This window comes from Zingiber officinale, chromosome 3A (genome assembly GCF_018446385.1).
Source record: "Zingiber officinale cultivar Zhangliang chromosome 3A, Zo_v1.1, whole genome shotgun sequence".
Lineage (NCBI taxonomy): Eukaryota > Viridiplantae > Streptophyta > Magnoliopsida > Zingiberales > Zingiberaceae > Zingiber > Zingiber officinale.
The window spans coordinates 72767121-72790527 of record NC_055990.1 but is presented as its reverse complement, the minus strand read 5'-3'; the positions used below and the strand labels follow the sequence as shown (position 1 = coordinate 72790527).

General features: G+C 37.3%; 1 protein-coding gene across 1 annotated transcript in view; it reads left to right on the top strand.

Moving 5' to 3' along the window:
• The window catches only part of LOC122051996 (transmembrane protein 120 homolog), a 31134-nt gene extending 8208 nt beyond the window's left edge, over positions 1-22926 (top strand). The window contains exons 8-10 of the mRNA XM_042613365.1: positions 22106-22192; positions 22361-22429; positions 22539-22926. Coding sequence (XP_042469299.1) covers positions 22106-22192; positions 22361-22429; positions 22539-22658 — 276 coding nt within the window. The 3' untranslated portion in view covers positions 22659-22926. The remainder of the gene's footprint in view (positions 1-22105; positions 22193-22360; positions 22430-22538) is intronic.
• The last annotated feature ends 481 nt before the right edge of the window (positions 22927-23407 follow it).

Below are 23407 nucleotides of genomic sequence, written 5' to 3'. Positions count from 1 at the left end.
TCGGAGCAGTCTTTCGGTGTTGTTGGAGCCTTTTCGGAGCAGCACGTAAGAAAAAAACTTTTAGTAGTTGTTCTGAAGCTCCTGGTTGGAGGCCTTTATATAAGCCCATTCCGGACGCTTGGAACCCCTTCGGGTGCTTGGACCACATGGCTCGATTAGTCGACGCGCTCCACATCAGCTTGTGGATGAGTTTTTGGGTCCGAGCACCTGGATCGACCCCGGGCTCCCGGATCGCCCAAGTGCCCGCGACACTCGTCCGGGCGAGCCTGGTCCGGGTGCCCGGACTAGCTCTGGGCGCTTGGATCCCTTCTGAGCGCCCGAACTCTCCTTTTCTTCAGCAGCTTCTTCCCTGCAAAAAGGTTAGTCTAGGCAATATAAAATATATTTACCCTACAAAACAGAGTTAGTACAACATAATAAAATAGTACTAGTAATTAGATCCTGTCTTCTCGAGACCAGGATCTAGTCAATGTCTCAACTTAGGTTTCCTAAATGGACCTAAGCTGGATCGACGCCTACAGTTCCCTCAACGGGGAATGCGTCCTCAGGATCTCTCCTTCAGATGCTTACCTCCACCTATCAATTGCAGTCGCTTGATTTGCCTTTGACCCACCAGGTCTTCCCACCAGTTGTCAGGTCCACAGACCCAACTGGACTTCGGCCGGTTATCAGGTCTAGTGGACCCAACCGGACTTCCCACCAGATATTGGGCCCCATGAACCTATTTAGTCTTCGCACTAGGTCCCACGGGTCTAGCTGGATTTCAGCCTGGTGTTAGGTTCCTTCAGAGCAGTCAATTTCTGCACACTTGGTAGAAGGGTTAGACAAATAACACATCTAACTTTAACCTATTTGTCATATATCAAAATCAGATTATTAGTGCAACCTGCACCAACAGATATCTCATGTAGCATGCTAAGGAGTGCCAAGTATTGACACAATACGATATTCCACATTATCGACATGATGACAAAATAAAATTTTCTATGTTGAATAGTATCTTTCTGAATTTATCATAATGATATATTTCAACATAGTTGTCTAACATGGTTCGAGATTCCAACCTGACTTTAACACTCATTAGTTAACCAAAACATATTTATCGACATTGGTAGTAGCTGTGTTGTGAAAGGCGTGCCAGAGGCGCGCGAGGCAATTCCAAAAATGTTTTTTACGCAAGAGGCGGGCGCTGTTCTTCAGGCGTGCCTTTGGAGCTCATCTGAGGCACGAACGAGGCATGCCTCTTGAACTTGAGTGTTTTTTAAAACGCATTATTAACCTTTTGCCAAAAAAACTTTCGCCCAGGTTGGAATTAGGGCATGAAGTAAAGGAAGAAGAAAAGAACACAAGAAGTCACGACCACTTGAACCCGAGCCTACTCGAAGCATTTTCGTCCGCCGCTGGCATTGCCTGAGTCGTGTCACCTTACCCAGGTATGTGTTTCTTCCTTTTTTTAATGTTTTTTTGTTCTTCTCTATTGTTATCTTCTTCTTTTCTTCTCTTCTCTTCTCTTCTGTTGTTCTTCTTCTCTTCTTTTCATCTTCTTCGTTTCTTCTTGTTCTTCTTCTCCTTCTTCTTGCTGGTGCGTGTTCTTGCTGTTTGTCAGTGAACGCTACAAAGTGTTCGCTGATTAGCACTTGTTCTGGATCGATCTAGCGCTTCCCCTAGATCGATCCAGGTCCTGCCTGGATCAATCCAGGTAGAAACTGGACCGATCCAGGTTTCTTGCTTGCTTGGATCGATCCAGGTTTCCTACCTGGATTGATCTAGGTAGAATTTCTACCTGGATCGATCCAAGCAGGACCTAGATCAGTCTAGGTTTCTACTTGGATTGCCGTTGGATCGAATATTTTTTTTCCTATTTTTCCAATTTTTATCCTATTTTCCTTTTTTTTTGTACTGTGTTGATTTTGTCTTTTTTTTTTTTTTTAATTTTCAGGCTATTTTCTTGTTCAATTATCATGGATGGTAGTAATGATGCTCCAACATATGCATCAAAAGATTCGGCATGGAATTATTTTCAAAGAGTTAATCCGGATAACAAAAATGATTTGATTTGTAACTTTTGTCAAAAAGTTAGAAAAGGGGGTATCTATCGTGCAAAACATCATGTTGGGGGGTTGCGAAGTACTATGACTTGCAAAAGATGTTCGACCCATGTACATGAAGAAATTAAAATTTTCATGGAGAAAAAGACAGAGAAAAATAATCTTTCTAAACTTGCGGCATTGGACTTTTGAGGATATATGATATTGATATGGATGATATTGGAGCTAAAGCTATGCTGCCTACAATTTCTAGATCAGTGAATATGTGAAAAAGGCCAAGACAAATAGGTCCAATGGATATGTATTTTGCTCCTAATATGCAAAAAAATGTTAAAAGTAGAAAGGGTAAAGAGAGACAAACTGTGATAATGAGACATACAAGAAAGAATTGAGGGAAAAAGCTTGTATGACCATAACTGAGTGGATGTATGATGCGACATTTCCTTTTAATGTCATTAACTATTTAAGCTTTAAAAGGATGTTGAACTTGGTTGGCCAATATGGTATAAGTCTAAAAGGACCTAGTTATCATGAGGTGTGAGTTCCTTTTCTAAAAAAGGTTGTTGATAGTGTGACAAATGATTATGTTAAGTCATGTGAAACAGAATGGGCCAAGTATGGTTGTGGTTTGATGGTAGATGGGTGGGCAGACAAAAGGCAGAGGATATTGATTAATTTTTTAGTGAATTCTCCTAAAGGTTTAGTTTTCATTGAATCAGTTGATGCTTCTGATTATGTAAAGACTAGAGATAAAATATTTTAGTTCCTTGATCGATTTGTGGAACGTGTAGGAGAAGCAAATGTTGTTCAAGTCGTTACGAATAGTGCAAGTAACAATGTGCTTGCCGGTAAGAATTTATTTAATTCTTTCTTATCAATATGATTTTTCTTATATATGTTAAATTTATCTAGTTTTGTAACTTCTTTTGTAGGAAAATTATTAGAAGCAAAAATGTCACACTTGTATTGGACTCCGTGTGTTGCTCATTGTGTCGACTTGATCTTAGAAGATATTGGGAAATTGCCTAGTTTTAAAACAACATTGAAGAAGGCAATAAGTGTGAATGCCTACATTTATGTTCGCCCAGGCATGGTAAATATGTTGAGGCGATTCACAAGACAAAAAGAGCTTTGTCTGGCAGGTGTCACAAGATTTGCTATTGCTTTTCTCACCCTTGAAAGACGCATCTACAGAAGAAAAATTTAAGAAAAATGTTCATTTTAAAGAATTGGACAGAGCAAATGGGCAAAAGAAGTTGCAGGGAAGAAGGTAGCTAAAATCATCATGACACCTAGATTTTGGAGCAATGTTGTGCATATTTTAGAGATATATGACCCTTTAGTATGTGTTATGAGATTGGTTGATGGCGAAAGAAAACTCGCAATGAGCTATATTTATGAGGCTATGGATAAGGCAAAAGAAATAATTATGAAGGTCTTCGAGGAGAAAGAAGAGAAATACAAAGAAGTGTTTGAGATCATTGATAAGAGATGAGAATGCTAACTTCATTGGCCTCTGCATGGTGCAGGACATTATTTGAATCCAGAATATTTTTATTCATACACGGATTCAAATATCTGTGGATAAGTGGTGAATGGTTTGTTTAGAACTATGGAGAGATTAGGTTCAAGTGTTGCTGAACAAGATAAAATCACTACCCAACTCTCTATATATCGAAAGGCAGAAGGGCTATTTGGGAGGAATGTGACAATTAGACATAGAAGAGCATTATCTCCAACTGAATGGTAGGAATGCTACGGAGCAAATATACTAGAATTGCAAAAGTTTGCTATTAAAGTGCTTAGTCTCACTTGTAGTGCTTCCGGCTGTGAGCGTAATTGGAGTGTATTTGACAGGTATGCAATAAATATAAATGTATAATACTATTAGCATGTTACTTTTATAAGTAGAAAATATTATTTGCTATTTTATTATACTTATTGTGATTTTTGACATTTTGCAGATTCACAGAAAAAAAAAGAATAGAATAGCACAATAGCGCTTAAATGATTTGGTATTTATGAAATACAATTGTGCCTTAAAACTTCGGTATGATGCACATGATAAGATTGCAAATATTGATGATACTAATGAATGATTGATGGGTAGAATGGATGGAGAAAGTGATAATAAGAAGATGAGTTGGTTTTTGAAGGTGATGACTTGACATGGGATGTCGTTGCTAGGGTAGTGGAGTTGAAGAGCCTGAATATCATACTAGAGGAAAAAATATTGTATCCACAACCTCTAGTTCACGTGCTAGGCCTAAACAAGTCAAGAAGAGAAATACATCTTCCTCTATGAGACACTTATCTCTAAGACTTATAGATGAAGAAGAAGAAGAAGAAGAAATTGAATTTGAAGAAAATGAAGATGAAGATAAAGAAGAAGAATACAACGAGGATGATCTTGAGCTTGATGATTAATTTGACTTGTTAAACTTGTTTTGATGAACTTCGTTAGTTTAGATTAGAAAGTTGAAACTTGAAAGTTTGAAACTTTTATTAATTTTATCATGGTGTTGTTTTGCTTGTCATATTATGTGTCTCATGGATAGTGGTTTAATATTTGTGTGTGTGGAATATTAATAGTTATTTGACATATTATATGAGTGTGTTAATAGTTTAGCAATCACACACTGGGTAGTAGTCAATTTGATAACAAATGTCTTAGAAGAGTTATCTAATTTGGGTCTTGCAAAATTATAGTGTTAAATGCCAGATCAAAACTGCTACAAGATCAATACTCTAATTTGATGCATGATACCTATTTTCATTTTGGAAGGAAGGTATAATCATAGTGAAGATGCTTGTAATATGTTTTATATTTTTTTATTATAATTTTTTAATTTAACTAAATTTCTAATTGTTAAAGGCTCATATTTTGTAGACAAGCTATGTGAAAAAAGATTTTAACGTAAAAAGTTATCTTCATATGCTTTAATGTGTCAACTATCATGATAACATGGTATTAGAACGATATGACATACAATAATATTTTAAACCTTAGTTACTAGACATGAAAGGGGTCCTTGTCTCCTTGAATTAGAATCTAATGTTATCTATCTAGAATATACGTTAGGGAAGCAATAGATGTTCTTTATTGAACTGAGGTGGGTGTAGGTTGAAATGATTCAATTTAAATTTTACACGAACACTTACATGAAACTGACGCTTTCATTCACATTTAATCACTTGTAAATGCTACTAAATTCTCCATTGTATAAGCTGAGTAGATTGAACTTGCATCTGGTCGATTGTCTAGCTCCCAATGGCTGCTTGAGTCAATTGATCATCTAGCTAGTTGACTGACCTATTGTAGCATCTGAATCATTGTCAGTTGCAACCAATCTTGTCAGATCAGTGTCGATGACTTTTTTGGATTCCTGCTCTTTCATTAGTTGATTATTCCCATTCAACTCATCATTTGACCAAGATCTTGCCATAAGCAAAAATATTGTGTTCGTTGGCAATCCAACCTGAGTCAGTTGCTTAGTCGATTCAACCATTAATTAACTAAGACCAACTTTCAGTCGATTGAAACATAGACTCCGACCAACTCTAAGGCTGAGTTCTCTCCCAAGTCAAATCTACCCAAAACCGAGAGTACCAGTCACTTGTAAACTCTCGTATCCCTTAGACTTTCCTACCAAGAGACCACAACTTTGATTCTTCATTGCCTTGCTAAGAGGCCTTGCTTCCATGACTACTTATGCCAAAAGATCATGTTTCGGGGATTAGTCGATCTGGACCTATTAAAGCTTCCATTACCAAGAGAACTAGCCTTTGGGACTTCACCATCTGCCCATTGTGAGTTACCTTTGACTCATTAGGACTTCCACTTGCCCAACCTAGGGTCACCTTAATTCGCCAAGACTTCTACTTCTATAGCCTTAGGTCCACCTTGACCTACCAGAACTTTTACTTGCTTAAATGTCTAGCCTCTAGGACTTCTACTTGTTTAGCATCTAGTCAATCCTGATTTGTTAAGACTTCCTTCACTTGTCAAGCGTCCAATGAACCTTTATCTGCTAGGACCTTCACTTGCTAACACTGGACTTTCCACTTATTTTTCCCATTGCCAACACATGTCGAACATTCACTATTGTTAAGTGTCCAATCAACCTTAACCCACTTGGACTTTATCTAATGTAAATCTAGTCACCCTTACCTACTTTATGTATCAACCTAACTCAAACTCAATATTTCCCAAACATGATAGCTCCAACATCAAACTATATTGCCCAAGTATTACTCGTAATTCTTGGTCTAATAGGACCGAGGTAGAGAATGATTGCACCAACACATAGGTCAGCCTTTCCTTCCCTGAGCATCAAATCACTGTAATTAAAAGAAAGTATTCTTAATGTTGAGTTGATGAAGGGCGCTATTAAAGGATCACTATCAAGGTGAGAAGGGAAAATGAAATAATCTTGGTCAGAAGAGAAAAGTGTCAAGATAGTTCATACTATAGATTTGGGTGAATCCCTTAGCCTTAGTCTATGTATCACCACTCATATTCCATATGAGAGTAATTGGGGAAAAAGATTAGGCTTAGATGCCTGGCTGCGTTTGCAATTCAATATAAAGTTTCAAGTAGATCCTTATTATATAGTATTTACATTTAGGTGTTGATCCATAGCTGGACTTTCTGGTCACTTATGGTGCCTCTAAGAGTCTAAGGATCTCAAAGCCCAAGGGAAGACAAGAAAGAATATGTTGCTCTTCATAAATCTATGAGAAGACCTCGAGAAGCAGAATGTGCTCAAAAGCATTGGATTATTTTGTCTATCAAGAAGACGAGGAGCAGATGGTGTCTTTACAAAGGCTGATGTGTAGGAGGAAAGAACTAATGAACACATTCGAGAGTTGGTTTTGTATCTCTGATATTGAGTGATGCAGAAATTTCAGGTTAATTGACCTGAATTAGCCTTCTGTACCCTTATTTCAATTGTATTATGGAGATGTACATTTAGGTCCTTATGCAGGTTAATTGACCTTAATTAGCCTTCTCTACCCTTATGCTTTAAGAGAATTTAATGCTTGCATCAACTAATGCAATATCATTAAAAAAAAGTACATACTTAGAAGATTTATTATTAATATGGTTAGCGAGTTTATCAAGTACCAATGTAAAACATGCAAACTTGAGCTAACCTTTTGGGTAAATATGTATGAAGAGGTGCAACGGTAAAGTTGTTGCGTGACCTTATGTTCATGGGTTCGAGTCATAGAAATAGCATTATACAATGTAGGATAAGGTTGTGTACAATAGACCGAATACCGTCCGACCCTTTTCTGGTATCCCACATTGGTGGGAGTTTCGTGCACCTTCCCTTTATTCAGTAGCTTTAACGTTATACATGCCCTCACATTGATTTCATAATTGTATATTATTTTTCTAAAGGTCTCCAAAATAGATGTCACTGTAGTCAGTTCGCCCCACAACCCTCCAACGCACATCCCAACAAAATAATATGGATCCTTCTTTGGTTCACCTCTATATTGCCAAATGGCCTTGCAATTCGTGTGTATTAAGTTCATATTTGTAAACAAAAAAGTTAATTTGTATCATTGTATTCTAGCTTAGGGTTGATGATTATATTCTGATGTTAGTGGATCTAATTATAAGAAATAGAATTCACTTGAATAGTTAGGTCCGGAGGGGAGGATATAGGAAGAGGGGGGGGGGGGGGGGTCAAGACACAAGTTAGAAATAACTGAGATAAGAACTTACTTGATGTTGCAGACCCAGCTTACTTCAAACTCAAAGATTTATTCCCCAAAGAGAAGCGTTTACAAACTATTACCAAAGTAGGGCTCAAGTATTGCTTGATGCTCTGCAATGGCTCATATATCCTCCTTATATGTGATTAGAAAGAGGAACCTCGGCTGCTCCTTGGGCCCCATCGATAGGTTTTACTTTTTATCTTGATAAGAGGGAATCTTATGTGCTGTACAACACGACACACAAAAGTTATTCGGTGCTCTTATTATTGCACCTTTACAGCTAGAGCATTATTAGATGCTCATATTATTGCACTTCCTTTACAGCTGGTCGTTAGGTATTGCTACTACTAGGGGTTGTAGTGGTAAGGGTCCACCACGTTCACACCTTGAAGTTGTCCATCCTTCTGACAGCATCATTAAGAAAGTTTGCTGCCAGCTCAAGTTGGTGGTCCACTTGCGAAGTGGTTGGGGTCCAGTCGGACCACCAATTATCCTTGGTGCTTAGACTTTTGCATTCCCGTAATTTGAGTGAATGGATGATCCATAAAGGTTGAAGGGCATTTGCGGTTTAAACAGCTGCTTGTCTTTGTAGTTGGTGGAGCTGTTCCTTGATGGCTTGATCATCCTTGAGGGTGATTGGGTATTATCTCTGTAAGAGCCTCTGGTATCAACCAGGTAGAGAGGTTGTCGAGTATCTTGATCATCTCCTGCTGGGCCTCCCTGCTGGGCTTTTGCTGAACTTCTTCCAATGCTTGGGGTACTAGCTCTAGTCCTCCGCGAATCTGGGCTGGCCATTTTGAAATTAAGAGATTAAGAGACAATTTATTAGTCTTCAAAGTGAATCTGCTAATTGATTATCTCGGCCTTCTATGCGTTCAAACTGGATGGAAATGCCAGTTCTAGTAATATAGTCTGTGAAGGCGAGCCACCGAACCCTAGAGGGTTTATTTATAGCAGTCTTCCCGAAAAAGCTTATAATCGTCTGGCAGTCAGTTTTAATAATCATCTCCTTCTTATCTAAATAATATATTTTGAGAGCTTCGAGAGAGTTCATGACGACATATATCTCAGCATCAATGGTAGATTTAATAGGAGAGTATTTGTCACTCGCGTATGCGCACACCTTCTATGAGATTTTAGGGTCATATTTACACCTTTTCCATTTGCATATGCCTCCCTATCCTTCAAGGCATCCGTCTACTTCAAGTATTATAAAACAATCTTCAGGAGACACTTCTAAATCTGACAGTTGTTTGAGAGTCTCTTTAATTTTCTTTACTAAAGACCAATCCTGAAAATTCATCCTTTTGTCACCGGTAGGGCTGGTTTTTACGTTGAGAGGACTTAATAATTTTCCAAGGTTATGGATGTAGTTCCTAGCATAATTAAGAATACCCAACCAGGAACGCATCTCCTGCTTTGTCATTAAATCTTCTTTCTTGAAATCTGTGATTTTTGTAATAATGTGAGGCTGTAGCTTAATCTTTCGATTTCCTAGGACTGCACCTAGGAATTCTATTTCAGGAACAGTACTTTTCATCTTAGTGGGCTTAAAATAAGCCTGTGCTGTTGGCATATGTTGAGTATAATTCTGAGATGCTTTGAGTGCGCTTCTTCATTCCTAGAGAAGACTAAGATATCATCAATATAAACAGCAATAAAATCATCTGTCCCCTTGAAACAATTATCCATCTTCCTCTGGAATATTGTGGGTGTATTTTTTAGCCTGAATGGCATAACAAGCCATTCATTCGTTCTTTTCCTTTTGTTTCCTTTCCTGTCTCAGGATCAATTGTTGTTCCTGAATTGACTATAATGGTAGTGGTCCGATGCCTGCTTGTACTTGGCCGGATCACTCCAAGCTTTAATAGTGATTGTATATGCTTTGAAAATGCTTCCTTCTGCTTTGGTGTAAGATGCTTTAACGACCTATCTTCAATGATAAAGTCTGGATTCTTAATATCCAGATAACATAAGATTTTATTCTTGGACCAATGCTGAAGGGGGGTTTCCCTAATAAAACCTTGATCCTTTAATTCTTTGAGTAATGGCCTAAACTGTTCTGTAAAATTTTTTGAGGAGTTTTCAATCGAATAAGAAATAATTTCTTTGATTTGGGTATACTCATCTTCTTCAAGGTCCAATTCTTCAATTGTTGCTGCAATATTAGCCGTGGGGAGTGTTATGTGCAGACTTTATGGATTTAGATTTGTTGCATCATCCTGGAAACAACTTCTTCCAAAGGATGGAAACATTTAGCTACTATCTGTATCAGGAGGAGCCTATAATGGGGCTGCTCTTCCCTGTTTAATTTTCCTCTCTTTCCAAAACAAACCCCACTACCATGCTGTTACCATTAATTTACAGTAGCATCATTGTCAAATGGTGCCTATAGTCCCACTTTTGAAATGCTACCTTCTGTTAAGGTGTTGGTTGGTCCTAGAAAGATCGTACCGGTTCTACTGTTGTACAAGTGTCGAACCTTTCCTAAACAACCTATTGTGTTCTTTAGAAGTTAAATTAGGAATCGCAAACGGAACTTAACATTATTGATTCCAAATTTAACTTATCTGTTCTTAATGTTTTAGACTTGGATCGTAAGCGGAACTTAACACTATTGATCCAAATCCACCTATGTTATAAATTCAATTAAATATTAATTTTTAAAATTGACTTCCAGGACTGCATGGCGAAGCACATGACCTACTTGGGTATGGGAGCATCCACCACCGCCTAGACAAAGCTTTTTAAGGAAAGTTAATATTTAATTTTCTTATATAACTTTAGGTTTAACCAAAAGGAACAATCAAATCACAAATTCGAAAAACAAAAAAAAAATACAAACTCGAATAACAAATTCGAAAAACTAGAATCTAATGCCTCTTGTGTTTGGAATTCTTATAAAGAAAAATAACTAGCATGATGCGGAAGAAAATTACTAGTTATACCTCTTCTTTGTAAGCTAATAACCTCGAGATCTTCTGCCGTATTCCTCGCCTCGCCTTGGACGTCGTATGGGCGACGATCCTTCAAGATGAATACCACCCAAAAGCCTCTTCCTCCTTCTATAATATTCGGCCACCACCACCACCAAGGAAAAGAGAGCAAGGGGAAAGGAGAGGGAGAGAGGGCCGGCCACAAGAGGATCACCAAGCAAGAGAATAAGAATTGTTATCTCATGAGGCCTCCCCTCCCTTTCTTTTATATTACTTGCCCAAGGCAAATAAGGAACAACTTTTACAAAAAATTAAAATCTCCCTCTTGTTTTTCCTTTTTCCCTTTTATTTTTCCTTTTCTTTCCTCTTGATTGATTCAATCATCAATCAATGATGGGTTTAATATATTGGCCGACCCCTTGCTTGGGCACCAAGCAAGGGTGGCCGACCCCCTTAAAAGGAAGGAAATAACTTTGTAAAAATTTATAAGCAAAGAAGGAAACCTCTTATAAAATTTTACAAGCTCCCTTTTAATTTCCTAAAGTGGATGTTAAAAAAGAAAAGTTTTAAAAATTAAAATCAAATTTTAAAATTTAAAACATCTCTTCTAAAATTTTCTTTTTTTAACATGGTTATAAAAAATGAAAGTTTCAAATTTAAAACTCTCTTTTAAACAACCATGTGGATGGTTAAATAAGAAAAGTTTTAAAACTTTTAAAACTTTCTTTTAAATCATGTGACCTAATTCAAATAAGGAAAGTTTTTAATTTTAAAATCTCTCTTTTAAAACTTGTAGTTTTCTACAAAGAGAAGATTTTAAAAATTCAAAATACCCCTCACCTTTAAATTAATGTGGTCGACCCCCTCTTGCTTGGGCACCAAGTAAGGGGTCGACCCCTTAAGATGGTGGCCGGCCCTCTCTTGAACACCAAGATGGACTTTTCCTTTAGTAGATTTGAGACTTTATTGAGATTACGACAGGGACCTAGAGGAGAAATTGGTTTTGGCCTTTCGATGAGCTTGAGTATCCCGTGTTCGATCCGAACACACAACTCAAGTTCATCAATAATAACTCATTCTACTAGAGAGTTATTATTGTACTACCGCACCAATCCCAAATTACATTACGGGCACCTTCTTATCATGAGTGTGTTAGTCTCTCTGTGTTTAAGATATTGAATGTTCGTTAATTTAATGAGTTACTGACAACTCATTTAATTAACTTCTATCTCCGAAAGTAGTACCACTCAACTTTATCATCATGTCGGACTAAGTCTACCTGTAAGATTTAACATGACAATCCTTATGAGCTCCTCTAGGGGACATTCTCAACCTAGATAACTAGGACACAGTTTTCTTCTATAATCAACAACACACACTATAAGTAATATCATTTCCCAACTTATCAGGCCTATTGATTTATCGAGCTAAACCTCACCCTTTGATAAGTAAAAAAAATAAATATTAAATATATGTGCTTGTTATTATATTACGATTAAGAGCACAAACTTCTATAATAACTAAGGACTTGTTCTTTTATTAAGTTAGTATAAAAAGAAATTGCCTTAATTGGTCCTACTCAATACACTTAGAGTGTACTAGTGTAATTTATTAGTCAAGATAAACTAATACCTAATTACACTACGACTAGTCCAATGGTCTGTTCCTTTCCATCTTAGTTGTGAGCAACTGTTTATAATTTATAAAGAACTGATAACATGATTTTCTGTGTGTGACACCACACACCATGTTGTCTACGATATAAATTAATTGAACAACTACACTTTAATATAAATGTAGATATTTTTGACCAAAAGTGATTCTTTATTTCAAAATAAATGTTTACAAAAGCTAAACTTTTAGTATACACTCTAACAATCTCCCACTTATACTAAAAGACTAAGCTGTCATATCTGTTGCCATACATCTGATTCTCATCCCCTCCACATGCCGATCAAAATCTTTCGCCTTTAGGGCCTTAGTGAAAGGATCTGCCAGGTTATCCGCTGATGTAATCTTGGCGACGACAACTTCTCCTCGCTTCACGATGTCTCTTATCAGGTTGTACTTGCGCTCTATATGTTTACTTGCCTTATGAGCTCGTGGTTCCTTCAAGTTTGCAATTGCACCGCTATTGTCACAATAAATTGTGATGATTTTGGGCAAACCAGGAATCACATCTAAGTCCATTAGGAAGTTCCTGAGCCATACAGCTTCTTTGGCTGCCTCAGAGGCTGCCACATACTCAGCTTCTATGGTTGAGTCTGATACGTATTTCTGCTTAACACTCCTCCATGCAATGGCTCCACCTCCTAAAGTAAACACATAGCCTGATGTAGACTTACTGTTGTCCCTATCTGATTGGAAGTCTGAATCCGTGTAACCCACAGGGAGCAAATTGTCTGCTTGGTAAACTAGCATATAATCTCTAGTCCTTCTCAGGTACTTTAATATATGCTTTACCGTAGTCCAATATCCTTGTCCAAGGTTACTTTGATATCTGCTAACCATGCCCACGGCAAAACAGATATATGGTCTCATACACAGCATTGCATACATTAGACTTCCTATTACCGAAGCATAATGAATTGTCTTCATATCTTCTATCTCCTTTGATGTATTCAGAGACATCTCTTTAGATAGAGCTACTCCATACTTAAAAGGTAAGAAACCTTTCTTTAGGTTCTGTATGCTAAAACGAGCAAAGACTGTATCTATATATGAAGTTTGAGATAGACACAACATCCTTTTCTTGCGATCTCTTATGATTTTGATCCCAAGAATGTGTGCACATTCTCCTAAGTCTTTCATATCGAATTGTTTGGACATCCATACCTTTACGTCCGATAACACTTTGACAATGTTGCCAATTAACAAAATATCATATACGTATAGTAAAAGAAATACTACCACGTTTCCGTTACACTTCTTGTATACACAAGATTCATCCGGACATTGAATAAATCCATATGACTGGATTATTTCATTAAACCGGATGTTCCAAGACCTTGAAGCTTGCTTCAGTCCATAAATGGACCAATTCAGCTTGCACACTAGATGATCTTTGCCTTTTTCAATGAACCCTTCTTCAAGACTTCCGTTAAGGAAAGCTGTCTTGACATCCATTTGCTAAATCTCATAATCCATATGAGCGACAATGGATAAGAGTATCCGGATAGACTTAAGCATAGCTACCGGCGAAAAGATTTCCTCATAATCAATTATCTCTTTCTGAGTGTACCCTTTCGCAACAAGCCTTGCTTTGAAGGTTTCTACCTTCCCGTCTGTCCCTCTTTTCCTTTTGTAGATCCACTTGCATCCAACGACTTTTACACCATCTGGTGGTTCTACAAGCTCTCAGGCCTTATTAGAATACATAGATTTTATTTCAGAATTCATCGCTTTTTGCCAAGATGCTGCATCTATATCTTGGAGTGCTTCGTCATTTGTCCGTGGATCAGGTTTATGTTTACCCGGGATCAAGTCCGAAAACTCCAAAAAATATGAATCTCTCAGGTTGCCTCACAACCCTCCCACTACGACGAGGCACTGTCTGTGGTTGTGTATCATGTGTGACACGTGTTACAGTTTCTTGTGATATTTCATCTTGTACTGTCGGTACTAAAGTAGACGTGCCCTCTCTTATTTCTTCTAGAACAATTTCACTCATGGGCTTATGGTTCATTACATAATTTTCCTCTAAAAATCGAGCATTTGTGCTAACAATGATCTTCTGATTTTTAGGATTATAAAACAAACCACCTTTCGCTCCCTTAGGATATCCCACAAACAGACACACTTCTGTACGTGATTCTAACTTGTCAGTATCTCCCTTCAGCACATGTGCTGCCCCCATATCCAGATATGATTCAGACTAGGCTTACGCCCATTCCACAATTCCATGGGAGTAGAAGGAACTGTTTTAGAAGGTACCATATTCAGAATGTACACTGCTGTTTCCAGAGCATATCCCCAAAACAAATTTGGTAATTCTGAATAACTCATTATCGATCTTACCATTTCCATAAGAGTCTTATTCCTTCGTTCTGCCACACCATTTTGTTGCGGTGTACCAGGTGCAGACAATTGAGATTGAATCCCGACCTCTGATAAGTAATTCCTAAACTTTCCAAAGAGATATTCGCCACCACGGTCAGACTGTAGTGTCTTGATACTTTTACCAAGACATTTCTCCACATCAGCCCTATATTCTTTAAACTTGTCAAAGCATTCAGACTTGCGGCGCATCAGGTAAATGTATCCGTATATTGAATAATCGTTTATAAAGGAGACAAAATATTCATAACCACCTCTTGCCTGGATAGACATAGGACCACACAAATCAGAATGAATCAGTTTTAACGCATCTTTGGCTCTATACTCCTTGACCTTAAAAGGTCTCTTGATTATTTTACCTTCCAAGCAAGATTCACAGGTTGGAAAGTTTCCAACTCTAATGAACTCAAGAGTCCATCGGCTATAAGCCTTTGAATCCTACTTAAGTTAATATGACCAAGCCTTAGATGCCAAAGATACGTCTGGTTCATTTCCGAAGGTTCTTTTATCTTATTAGAGTTAGAAGATGTGTTATTAATTTCCCTTTGTTGCTTTGTGGGAGAAATTGTATTTAAAGTATATAAATTGTCAACCAATGCACCAGAATAAATAATAACCCTATTTCTCTTTATAACCACATTGTTATTGAAAGAAATAGAATATCCATCCAAATACAGTTTAGAAACTGAAATTAAATTCTTTCTAAAACTGGGTACATAAAGACAATTTCTTAAAACTAAACTTCTATTCCTATCAAAAGATAAGTAGACGTCTCCCACTGCAACAGCCGCCACCTTAGTAGCATTGCCCATGTAGACGGTTATCTCTCCTTCAAATAGTCGTCGGGTTTCCTGAAACCCCTGCAAAGAATTGCAAAGATGATCAGTGGCTCCCGTATCTACACACTAGGTGCTGGTAGATAACACCGCTAAATATGTTTCAATTACTAGAGCATGAGATATACCTTTATTGTTCTCTTTCCTACGAGGACAGTCTGCTTTCCAATGTCCTGACTGCTTGTAGATGAAGCACTTGCCCTTCGACTTCTTCATTCCAGCCTTTGGCCCTGGACTCTGAGGTTTATTCACCTTCTTTACTGAGATAGCTTGTTTCTTCTTCTTGCCTTTCGACTTAGAAGTAGAACCATTTTCAGCATAGTGAATTTGAGAATTATGACGAAATAGCCTTTCTGCTGCCTGAAGTTCTGTCAGTAGTTCTGCCAATAAATACATCCTTTTATTCATATTATAGTTTAGGCGGAATTGCTCAAAACTTCTAGGTAGCGTTTGGAGAATCATATCGATCTGGGTTTCCCCATCAATTTCTCCTCAAAGGATTTGTATTTCGTTTAAATAAGCCATTATCTTTAGGATATGGTCCCTCACAGGAGTACTCTCTATCATGGTGGCCGTCATTAATTTCCTCATAGCTTCTTGCCTAGAGACCCGATCCTGGTGACCAAAGAGTTACTTGAGATTGTTCATTATATCATAAGCTATTGGTAAATCTTGATGCTGATGTTGCAATACATTTGACATTAAAGCCAAACTGTAACACCGCTCCATCTCATTTGCTTTTACCCATTTCCTATGATCCTCAATCTTCTCTTGGGTAAATTCATCATTAGGCTCATTAGGGCAAGTCTCAGTCAGTACAAACTTATAGCTCTCAGCAGTTAGAACAATGTCCAGGTTCTTTTTCCAATCTATATAGTTGGGACCAGTAAGTTTGTTCTCTTTTAGTATGATGGCTAGTGGGTTGAAAGTCATCCTAAGAATCACAAAAATAACTTTGGTCAAGACTCTAAATTTAAAATAATATTGATTCCTCAAACAATACTATTTAAATTTACCAACACCTCAAAACACCGTGAATATTGCATGCCACGTTAGTGTGGACGTATACAAATTCAACATTTGTAAGAGGAGGGTCTTATCCATTAATTTTATTATCTTGTCATCCTAACTTTATGACAAATAAAATTAATAGTCGGTTATACTTTGGTCACGCAAAACAATAACAGTGACTCCGTTGGGGAGGATACTATTGAATGCGTCTAAGTGTATATCATTACTTGATACTTAGTCCATTAAATAGGATTGTGCCCCTTTAGTTGGAGAAAATCACACGCTTCTAAATAATTTCCTATAACCATCCATAAAGGAAGTTTGATCTAGTAATCCGCAACAAGCCCATCCGTTGTGGAGGGAGGCATTCAGAGCCAACACGCAAGCTTATTGCATCACTTACAAACCAGTAATGGAGACCATGAGATTTATTTAAAAATTCTTCTCCCACTTAGTTATTTAAGATGAGGAATTTTAACCTATGTTAGCATATATCACATGCACACACACATATCACAGTAAATAAAAGCAATAAATTTGGAAATTAATTTCCAACTATTATGACATTTTCCGTCACTGTTCTCCGTGTGCTCCAACCCTAGCTGCTGTCATCTTTAGCCACCGCCATCGGGACTAGTCGTCGCATCCATCTTGCTTCTTATTCCGCTGCGCTTCTGGTGCTGAAAAAGTACCACGTCTCGCAAGTATCCAATCCGCGACAAAATTAGAATTTTACATATATTGATCCTATATTCCACGAAGGAATGTACATGTAATCTAAGATAAAAAAACAAAATTCTAAAATCCTAGGGCTAATACAGCTCCTGCTGTATTAGTTACATATAATCATGCACACACAAAATAATGCCCTTGACATGTCCAAGGGTCCAATCACACACAACATCTATAAGCCATAATAGTTAGAGTCTTGCAACCAAAGAGTTAGCATATCCTACCATTATCTTGTCTAAATTATGTATGACATGTGCATAATTAATTTGAAAACCAAACACAGAGGCAAACCTTAGCTTTGATACCAATTGTTGGTTAGTCCTAGGAAGATCGTATTGGTTCCATTGTATAAAAATTTTGTACAAGTGTCGAACCTTTCCTAAACAACCTATTGTGTTTTTTAGAAGTTAAATTAGGAATCGCAAACGGAACTTAACATTATTGATTCCAAATTTAACTTATCTGTTCTTAATGGTTTAGACTTGGATCGCAAGCGGAACTTAACACTATTGATTCAAATCCACCTATGTTATAAATTCAATTAAATATTAATTTTCAAAATTGGCTTCTAGGACTGCATGACGAGACATATGACCTTCTTAGGTATGGGAGCATCCATCACCGCCTAGACAAAGCTTTTTAAAGAAAGCTAATATTTAATTTCCTTATATAATTCTAGGTTTAACCAAAAGGAACAATCAAATCACAAATTCGAAAAACAAAAAAAAACTCAAACTCGAATAACAAATTCGAAAAACTTGAATCTAATGTCTCTTGTGTTTGGAATTCTTACAAAGAAAAATAACTAGCATGATGCGGAAGAAAATTACTAATTATACCTCTTCTTTGTAAGCTAATAACCTCGAGATCTTCTGCCGTATTTCTCGCCTTGCCTTGGACGTCGTGTGAGCGACGATCCTCCAAGATGAACACCACCCAAAAACCTCTTCCTCCTTCTCTAATTTTCGGCCACCACCACCACCAAGGAAAAGAGAGTAAAGAGAAAGGAGAGGGAGAGAGGGCCGGCCACAAGAGGATCACCAAGCAAGAGAATAAGAATTGTTATCTCATGAGGCCTCCCCTCCCCTCCCCTTCTTTTATATTATTTACCCAAGGCAAATAAGGAACGACTTTTACAAAAAATTAAAATCTTCCTCTTGTTTTTCTTTTCCCTTTTTATTTTTCCTTTTCTTTCCTCTTGATTGATTCAATCACCAATCATGAATTGGTTTGATTGGATGATTGGCAGACCCCAAACAAGGGTGGCCGCCTTAAGAGGAAAGGAAGAATATCTTTGTAAAAAATTTACAAGCAAAGAAGGAATGCTCTCGTAAAATTTTTACGAGCTCTCTTTTAATTTCTTAAAGTGGATGTTAAAAAAAGGAAAGTTTTAAAAATTAAAACCAAGTTTTAAATTTAAAACATCTCTTCTAAAATTTTCTTTTTTAACATGGTTACAGAAAAAGAAAGTTTCAAATTTAAAACTCTCTTTTAAACAACCATATGGATGGTTAAATAAAGAAAGTTTTAAAACTTTTAAAACTCTCTTTTAAACCATGTGGCCTAATTCAAATAAGGAAAGTTTTTAATTTTAAAACCTTTCTTTTAAAACTTGTAGTTTTCTACAAAGGTCATCCCCCTCTTGCTTGGGCACCAAGCAAGGGGCCGACCCCTTAAGAGAAGATGGTGGCCGGCCCTTGGCTTGGTCACCAAGCCTTGGGCCAGCCCTCTCTTGGACACCCAGATGAGCTTTTCCTTGAGTGGATTTGAGGCTTTAATGAAGGTACGACAGGGTCCTAGAGGAGAAATTGGTTTTGACCTTCCGATGAGCTTGAGTATCCCGTGTTCGCCCCGAACACACAATTCAAGTCCATCAATAATAACTCATTCCACTAGAGAGTTATTATTGCACTACCGCACCAATCCCAAATTACATTATGGGCTCCTTATCATGATTGTGTTAGTCTCCCTGTATTTAAGATATCGAATGTCCGTTAATTTAATGAGTTACTACAATTCATTTAATTAACATCTATCTCCGAGAGTAGTACCACTCAACTTTGTCGTCATGTCAGACTAAGTCCACCTACAGGATTTAACATGACAATCCTTATGAGCTCCTCTTGGGGATATTCTCAACCTAGATAACTAGGACACAGTTTTCTTCTATAATCAACAACACACACTATAAGTAATATCATTTCTTAACTTATCAGGTCTATTGATTTATCGAGCTAAACCTCACCCTTTGATAAGTCAAAAAATTAAATATTAAATATATGTGCTTGTGATTATATTATGATTAAGAGCACACACTTCATAATAACTAAGGACTTGTTCTTTTATTAAGTCAGTATAAAAAGAACTTGCCTTAATTGGTCCTACTCAATACACTTAGAGTGTACTAGTGTAATTTATTAGTCAAGATAAACTAATACCTAATTACACAAAGACTAGTCCAATGGTCTGTTCCTTTCCATCTTAGTCGTGAGCAACTGTTTATAATTTATAAAGAACTGATAACATGATCTTCTGTATGTGACACTACACATCATGTTGTCTACGATATAAATTAATTGAACAATTACACTTTAATATAAATGTAGATATTTTTGACCAAAAGTGATTCTTTATTTCAAAATAAATGTTTACAAAAGCTAGGCTTTTAGTATACACTCTAACAATCTCCCACTTATATTAAAAGACTAAGCTGCCATATCTATTGCCATATATCTAATTCTCATCCCCTACACATGCCGATCAAAAGCTTTCGCCTGTAGGGCCTTAGTGAAAGGATCTGCCAGGTTATCCGCTGATGTAATCTTGGCGACGACAACTTCTCCTCGCTTCACGATGTCTCTTATCAGGTGGTACTTGCGCTCTATATGTTTACTTGCCTTATGGGTTCGTGGTTCCTTCGAGTTTGCAACTACACCGCTATTGTCACAATAAATTGTGATGATTTTGGGCAAACCAGGAATCACATCTAAGTCCATTAGGAAGTTCCTGAGCCATACAGCTTCTTTGGCTGCCTCAGAGGCTGCCACATACTCAGTTTCCATGGTTGAGTCTGATACGCATTTCTGCTTAACACTCCTCCATGCAATGGCTCCACCTCTTAAAGTAAACACGTAGCCTGATGTAGACTTACTGTTGTCCCTATCTGATTGGAAGTCTGAATCCGTGTAACCCACAGGGAGCAAATCGTCTGCTTGGTAAACTAGCATATAATTTCTAGTCCTTCTCAGGTACTTTAATATATGCTTTACCGTAGTCCAATATCCTTGTCCAAGGTTACTTTGATATCTGCTAACCATGCCCACGGCAAAACAGATATCAGGTCTCGTACATAGCATTGCATACATTAGGCTTCCCACAGTCGAAGCATAACGAACTGCCTTCATGTCCTCTATCTCCTTTGATGTCTTTGGAGACATCTCTTTAGATAGAGCTACTCCATGCCTAAAAGGTAAGAAACCTTTCTTTAGGTTCTGCATGATAAAATGAGCAAAGACTGTATCTATATATGAAGTTTGAGATAGGCACAACATCCTTTTCTTGCGATCCTTTATGACTTTGATCCCAAGAATGTATGCACATTCTCCTAAGTCCTTCATATCGAATTATTTGGACAACCATACCCTTACGTCCGATAACACTTTGACATTGTTGCCAATTAACAAAATATCATATACGTATAGTAAAAGAAATACTACCACGTTTCCGTTACACTTCTTGTATACACAAAACTCATCCGGACATTGAAAAAATCCATATGACTGGATTACTTCATTAAACCGGATGTTCCAAGACTTTGAAGCTTGCTTCAGTCCATAAATGGACCGATTCAGCTTACACACTAGATGCTCTTTGCCTTTTTCAATGAACCTTTCTGGTTGCTTCATATTTTTCTTCAAGACTTCCGTTAAGGAAAGCTGTCTTGACATTCATTTGTCCAATCTCATAATCCATATGAGCAGCATTGGATAAAAATATCTGGATAGACTTAAGCATAGTTACCGGATAATTTCTTTGATTTGGGTATACTCATCTTCTTCAAGGTCAAATTCTTCAATTGTTGATGCAGTATTAGCCGTGGGGAGTGTTATGTGCAGACTTTATGAATTTAGATTTGTTGCATCTTCTTGAAAACAACCTCTTCCAAAGGATGGAAACATTTAGCTACCATCTGTATCAGGAGGAGCCTACAGTGGGGCTGCTCTTCCCTGTTTAATTTTCCTCTCTTTCCAAAACAAACCCCACTACCATGCTGTTACCATTAATTTACAGTAGCATCATTGCCAAATGGTGCCTATAGTCCCACTTTTGAAATGCTACCTTCTGGTAAGGCTCTGCAACTGAATGAATCTATCTGACCAGGAAAAGCATGGCTGAAGTGAGCTGAAGTTTGGCTCTTAGGCTGGATTTACTTGGATGGAGAGAAGGAAGATGATGGGGGAGGGAGAAGGAAAGTAACACAAACTACAGATACATTTGTCAATGAAACCAATTGACTAGCAACAACTAATAGGATAGCATTCTTCCTACACTTTACTCAAGATGTTTTAAAATTAGATGACATGCTGAAACAGGGTAAAAGGAAGCCATATTGTGATGGTTTATTAAACGTGAAAACATTTCTTTTACCCTTGAGCAAGATTTATTATCCATGTACTGGTTTCTCAGAAGCTAGTTTTGGGTATTTTTCAATCTATAATTGTTAAATATGGCAATCATGAAAATTATCCTTGAACAGGCAAAGAGAATGGATGTTGTGTGGGGAGAAACAGCTGGAGTACGAGGTCAACTGTTGTTGTTATGTCCAATCCTATTCACTTTGCAGGTATTGGTCTTATGGTGGTGCTACTCGTTAATATTATGTAACTCTAAATTGAAAGATGGCTATTTTGTTTCTATTCGCTGTGAGAATTAAACTGAACATTCATGGGATGGCAAAAACTTAAGTTGAGCAGCTGATGAAGTTTTACATTACCAAATCCCTTGATTTCAGGGATTCGAAGGATATGTTGGAGTGCTATTACTACGCACTGCTTTGGTTGGAGCTGTATCTGAGTGGCAGGCAATCTCATATTTCTCTCCATTCAGTGTTTTTTTCCTTAATAAATCAGTTTGTGCTTTTCATTTTCTTGTTTTCCTAACAATGATCTGTTATCTGACACTAACTTCAGGTAATAGTTTGTGGAATCTTGCTTATTGTGATGGCCGTGGGCAATTTTGTTAACACAGTCCAGACCCTGATGGAAAAATCAAAGGTAAAAGCCAGAGTCAAGAAAAATAAGAGCAAATAGGAGAGATCATGAAGTTAGCTTTATCCCAACTGACTCGAGATTGGGTAGTAGTAGGCTAATGACCTACCATCTGCTGCTGTTTTTATGTATTATTTATCTCCTTGTATAGTCTTCTTCGACATAATTTTTAAAGATAAATTTGTAATAAGTTTACAGAGTAACAGGATCGTCTTTGAAGGTTTTTTGCTTGATGCAACTAGGATGCCACTCATTTCGTACAACCTTTGTTCAAGGAAGAAAATTGTGGAGAGTTGGTTGAGCTTGTTCAGATTTTTGCGCCTTCAATTGAGTTTGTTTTATAATCCTATATGAAAAGATACTAGAGTTGCTGCAGATTTCTTTTATATGTGAATATAGACACATGTGCTTAGTGTAGATGCTTTGGAAAAAAAAATCCCAAGATTAGAGTTATTAAGACTAGTAGTTTTATATTTCTGAATCAATTTTAGAGGATTCTTTTTTCTGGGATAGAGGGCCAGTGGCATTATGCCGTCTTACAAATATAGAGTTATTAACTTATTGGATCATGGAAAAAGGTAATGTAGATTTCAATATAACCAGCAGGTCTACCATTCTGGAATGCCTTCTTGTATCATTCTAAGATCATAGATATTAAAGTGTAATCAGTAACGGCAGATTGTGCTCCTCGGTGCTTTTTTGCCATAATGGAAATCTGAACTAGACTAGAGATAGATAGATATGAAGTTCGAGTAAAATAACATTTTCTGTTGAGGTATTATGAGGCTGCA